Here is a 5,827-nt window from a genome sequence, read left to right as displayed (position 1 = left end):
AATCTAACACACACATATATATATATCATATAAGGGGCCCATTTTTATAACTTGTGCAAGGCCAACAAAGCATCGAGCTCTCGGAGATGGTCCTGGTCATTTTAGTCATAAGGTGCATTTTTACATACGATTCATTAACATGCAACACAAAAACTATCACAAATAGGATTTGGATCCAATAGTAACCATTTCTTTTTGAGAAAATCATTCTTTCATCAAGCTTCCATAAACAAACTCCATAATATTTAGCAAAGGAATAAGAAACCAAGTAATTCGATGACGAAAATGTAAAGACCGAAACCAGATAAGTAATTCGATGACGAAAATGTAAAGACCGAAACCAGATCTACATCTCCAGAAAGCAAATAAATGTGTTTTTGCAGTACATAAATCCCCCCTCCACTATATACCACAAATTACCATTTGATAAAAATTAAATAAAAATGTAAAACAAATCTTGTACACAACAAACATGAACATCAGCTACTGTGGTGCTTCTGTTTGGGGTCCAGGACGCGCGTTCAACAATGGCTGCAAAGCTTTAACCACAATGCTCATGTTTGGCCTGAAATCTGCCTCGTATTGCACGCACAAGGCTGCAACAGCCGCCATCTATCACCAACCCACGACACATGTTAATTCTTGAATATATATTACACAATTAGTATTAGGGTTTAACGGTCACATGCCCCAGTTAGGTTAAAGTTAAACATGTAGTCACTTTTACATTAATAAAATGAACAACTAAGCTAGAGACACAATCTAATAAAAGTTTACCTTGGCAACTGCTTTTGGCGGGTATTCCCCATTGAGTCTAGTATCAACACACTGTTTCACTTTATCTTCACTGAGTTTAGGTGTTGCCTGTTATTTTGCAACCCGCAGTTCAGAATTAAAAGAAAAAAAGAAAGAGAAAAAAAACAGACAGAGAGGAAGCTAAACATAAGCTCAAAGTAATATGCATCATACCCATGTCACTAAGCTCTGCTGACCACGAGGCAAAGTATGGTCAACTGGTTTTCGGCCAGTCAACAGTTCTAGAAGAACCACTCCAAAGCTGTAAACATCACTCTTTGAACTCAACTGCCCAGTCATCGCGTATCTGTCATAAAGTCGAAATTATCAAAGAAAGCACAGATGATCCTCAAGAATCTACTCAAATAGGATTTTGAGAAAAAAAAAATACAAGACTTAAAAGCTTCAAGAAATCAAAGAGAGAACTTACTCAGGTGCATGATAACCAAATGTACCAAGAACACGAGTGGAGTGAAGTCGTGCTGCCATGTCAGGAGCTTGATTTGACAGATCAAAATCAGCTATCTTTGCCACATCATCATCAAAAAGCAGAACATTACTAGACTTAATATCACGATGAATAATATGAGGTTGCGCCTTCTCATGTAAGTGTTCAAGTCCTTTCGCAGCACCAACAGCAATCTTAACTCTCTGAGACCATGATAAAAGCGGACCTGGTTGTGCACCTTTAACACCTTTTCTCCCTGCATTCATGCACTCAAAGATGTCACTACCGCTACCACTACAACAACAATAATAATAATAATGGAGTTGCAATAAACTTGCCATGCAGAATATCATGAAGAGATCCATTTGAAGCAAACTCATAGGCCAACACTCTTACACCACCATCAATGCAATAACCGAGCAACCCGACAACATTATCATGTTTAAGCCTCGATACCATAGAAACCTGGGCTAAAAACTCTTGATCTGGTTGCTTACTAGAGTCTAACTTCTTGATAGCTGCAGCCTGCCCACTTCTCAAAACACCATGGTACACGCGCCCATATGAACCCTCTCCAATTAAAGATTTTGTACCAAAATTATCAGTTATTTCTTTCAATTCATCCACTTGAAGAGATGGGACCGCAATAGGTTGAATGGCTACGGCCTGTGTGTCCTTTGGTGCAGCTTGTGTGGCTTGATAACCTGCATTATATCCTACACCCATGGCTTTAATGACCCGTGACTAGGGGTGCTAAACGAGTCATGTTCGAGGGTCTAGCCAACATGAACCCAAACCACAAAATCGTGCAAGACGCGTGAACCCAAACATGTCCCTCATATTCGCGAATTGACCCGAAAGTTTTTTACCTTTTGTTGTTTTCACATTTTAATACCTTAAATTCACATTTTCACAACATAGAATAAAAATTTATATAATACAATTACATTTTAATTATATAATCTTATGTCAATTGCCCTTTTAGTTTTAAATTTTAGGATAACATACCCAACCAGTTCAAATTATTACATTTGATAAAAATAAATAAATAGTTGGGTTAAACGGGTCAACCTGCAAACCTGCCAAGTTGACCCGAACCCAGCCCGTTTAGCTGAACGGGTTTGACCCAAAACTGACCCGAACCCGTTTATACCAAGCCCAAACCCGCGAATTTCATGTTAGGTTCATGTCAAAAATTCATACCCTACCAGTGACTTCTATTTTTCAAGTGATATTTTCAACACAAAATCAACATTCGGAGCTTGCAATAAAGGATCATCACCTGCTGCATTATTAGTCACAAAAGGTCCCTTATCATAAGACTTGTGCATATCATCTTCTCCACAGCAGCTGAAGCAACTCATTGCTCTTCTGTACTAGTTACAAAATTACTTAAATCAATGCTCATTCATGACATCAAAATGACTTTATCAGAAGAAGTAATACGTTCAAGTTCACACATAATAGGGGTGTCAATCAAAATGTGCAACCTGAACCCGACCCATATTAATATTCGTGTCAAATATTTCAACACAAATCTGCACCATTTAACCCATTTGTAAAAAGAAAATAAAAAACAAAATTGATATAATTTAAAGTCAGTAGAGTAAATGAGTAATATGAATAATTTTTTTTGAAAATTATTAAAAAATCTTGAAAACGAATTGGAAACTACAAGTGTATCTTCAAAACTATGGAAAACAGAAAAAACACGAATAAAAATATAATTATAAAAGGCTTTTTAAAATAGTTAAAAGGGTTAATGTGTCAATCCGAACCTGATCCGTTTTTTAAAACGGGCCGTGTTAGTTGACCGAAAACCCTTTTTTTTTTTTTTCGTGTCGGGTTCGGTTAGTGTCAACAATTGGCGCTCCTAACACCTAACGCATAATGATCTTGTTCATCTCCACAACCTCATTCACAAATATATATATATATATATATATAACTATAAACAAGATTGAGAGTAATTAAAAGTAGGCCTAGAATTTAGGGTATCAGACTTCAAAAGGAGCAGAAAGTATGAAATTGGAGTAAATGATTTGATGTTAAAGTTTATTATTATTACTATTATCTAGTTACCACTTACAAACAACCAGATAGATCCATCCGAATAGAAGATGATAATAATCAGAAAACTACAATAAGTTTCAAGATCTAGCTAGGTAGGGCTTAATAATAATAATAATAATAATAATAATCAGGTCAAGAGAAAGATTCGATGAAGAAGAAAGCTCACAACGAAGATTGCAGTTTCAAACAACAGGATCAAGCAAGATTGATTGATTGTAGAAATGTGAAGGCAGGCAGGCAGGGTAAGATAGATAATTGAATTGGGGTGGAAGACGGCTAAGATTGCTCGTTGCAACTATTTAGTCAACTTTCACTCCCTCTTTGGAATGCTCCATTGTATTTTTACTAGATTGGACGGGTTGCTTTGTTTTTTATACGACTATCAAGGATACGAACGCTTCAATCTCACAACTGGCCAAGGAATGATCAAGAATAATCAAAACTATAATTCCTCCCTTGATCCATCAACCTTTCGTTGGGTATTTTTATATTACTAAGCATGATATTATTTGTACCCTTTATACATTTTTGTAATCAAAATTTTCGAATTATCTAATTACAAAAAAACTATATATATATAAATTATAAAACAAAAATCTATTTTTGCAATGGATGATATTAAGCAATAACATGATTGATATCTGTTTCCAACTCTATTTCTAATCTCATTTCAATTTTTCTTAAACTAGAATAAACTATTATAATTAAAATAAATCATTTATCAACTTCGATATAAAATAATTATTTTTTTTATTTGTAATAACATTCAGAGAATTAAAAATAACCATAAAGCTTATTAAAATTAATTTAGTTAAAAATTAGGTAGGGTTGTTAATGAGAGTGAAAAATTGGGTTTGATTGTTTTGTGTATGTGAAAGAAAGGGAAATTAGTTTTTTAATAAAAAGTTGGATTAGGTTTGGTTGTGAATGGAAATAGTCTAACACCTTAAAGTTTTTCGTGCCCCAAATTACAATTTCGAAAGTCGATGGGGCGAGCAGCAGTTGCGTCAAAGTATAAGTTCAGGGTTTAAAATATAACATGGAAAATTGGTAGTATAATATGGAAAATGGTGCGTGGTAGACCGCTACCCAAAACTTAACGGTTCGCTATGTGTTGACAAAGGAAGGTATATGGCGTTGACATGTATAATTGGACGAGTCGTGGAATATGGCACGTGTTTTGATGATTCATCATGATAGCGGACTGCTACCATAGTGCTATATGGTCTGCCATCCTAAATGTCACACCCCGGCTTAGGGCCTAGGTGTGTGACCCAACGTTGTTACCTGTTTTGTAAATATATGAGTTTAAGGTTGTAATGCGGAAGACATGTTTAAATATTATTATATTTGAAAGACGGGATTTTGAAACACCCGTTGATTTGTACAAAAGTGTTTGGATTACAAAACCATGTTTTACATTATTTTAATAATAAAACAACTATTGAGCCATTAGATCGTCTAACGGCTATCCATCATCTCCAAACACCTACTCTTCATTACCTGTAAAATAGTTATAAAAATACGTCAGCAACACATGCTGGTGAACACGCTGACACAAAATATTTTAATACTTAGTTATCCCCTCAGGTATCTTATGACCCGGCCCATCGTGGCTTAGAAAACAACCAAGTTAAATTTACTATTATAAACATCTAGTTCTACTTGAAACCGCTCAGCGATACCGCAGCATCGAGGTCTTAGCAACTATCAATATACACGAGATAATCCCCTCTCGGACATTACTTAGGTCCGGCACAACGTGGCAGAGGCATTAGCAAGTGTGGTGTAGTGTGCCCACCATCTACCCACATATGTAAGGATCCAAACAAACATATACAATAGCCTGAGGGCCAGCGATTACTTTTGTTTATAGAGTTTTAGGGATATAATCTCATGCAAACATTCACAGACTTGTTTTATAAAAAGTTGAACGTATTCACCCTTCTTCTTGGTTTTTCTCACTTGATCTGTATAACCTTGTTACCTCGGACCTATAGTATGAGAATAACGTTTTATAAGTACTAGATCAATGATCTAGCTTCAGACCTTTAGTCCGTTTACATAAGCTTTACCTTGACATTTATCTCTTTATAAAATATAAGGATCTCTAGTCCTTCCATTTTGTTAGTCATTTATAAACTTTGTTTCTTTTTCATGAAGAAACGTACATTTAAATTTTCTTTTGTTATAAGAAATCTTTATATATAATAAAGAAATATTATTTCATTTATAATCTCAACTTTATAAAAATCTATTTTCTCCCTTTATTATATATTCAAGGTATGGGCTATATCCCTGACTAGGGTCTAAGCCATTTACAATATAATAACTGGGCAGAACCAGTACCTTGGATGGCTTATTATACAAAATGCCTATGCTCTATTTGAACCGCACTTCTACTCGGAGGAAAGTCGAGAGAGTATTTAGATAGAGTTACGACACGCATTTCGAGACAAAACTTGTCGGGATATCGGCATATCGGGATGGTGGCACGATTATCGAGGTTAT

General features: G+C 35.3%; 1 protein-coding gene across 1 annotated transcript; it reads right to left on the bottom strand.

The window, feature by feature from the left end:
• Positions 1-336: 336 nt before the first annotated feature.
• On the bottom strand, positions 337-2,623 carry LOC143562756 (pto-interacting protein 1-like). The gene is made up of 6 exons (XM_077050476.1): positions 2,526-2,623; positions 1,578-1,959; positions 1,226-1,495; positions 970-1,102; positions 778-864; positions 337-612 (listed from the first exon to the last, which is right to left on the bottom strand). The coding sequence occupies exons 1-6, from the start codon at positions 2,605-2,607 to the stop codon at positions 484-486; spliced, it is 1,083 nt and encodes a 360-aa protein (XP_076906591.1). The 5' UTR covers positions 2,608-2,623; the 3' UTR covers positions 337-483.
• Positions 2,624-5,827: the final 3,204 nt, after the last annotated feature.

Source organism: Bidens hawaiensis, unplaced genomic scaffold (genome assembly GCF_021521415.1).
Source record: "Bidens hawaiensis isolate Kalapana, Puna unplaced genomic scaffold, B.hawaiensis_p1.1 tig00021062_1, whole genome shotgun sequence".
NCBI classification, from domain to species: Eukaryota; Viridiplantae; Streptophyta; class Magnoliopsida; order Asterales; family Asteraceae; genus Bidens; species Bidens hawaiensis.
This window is presented reverse-complemented; position numbering and strand designations above follow the sequence as displayed.

Coding starts and splice junctions, on each gene's coding strand:
- LOC143562756 (XM_077050476.1), bottom strand. CDS start 2,607: ATGAGTTGCTTCAGCTGCTGTGGAGAAGATGATATGCACAAGTCTTAT. Junction 1,960..2,525: donor TGTGACTAATAATGCAGCAG/GTGATGATCCTT, acceptor CCATGGGTGTAG/GATATAATGCAGGTTATCAA. Junction 1,103..1,225: donor TTTGGTTATCATGCACCTGA/GTAAGTTCTCTC, acceptor ACTTTATGACAG/ATACGCGATGACTGGGCAGT.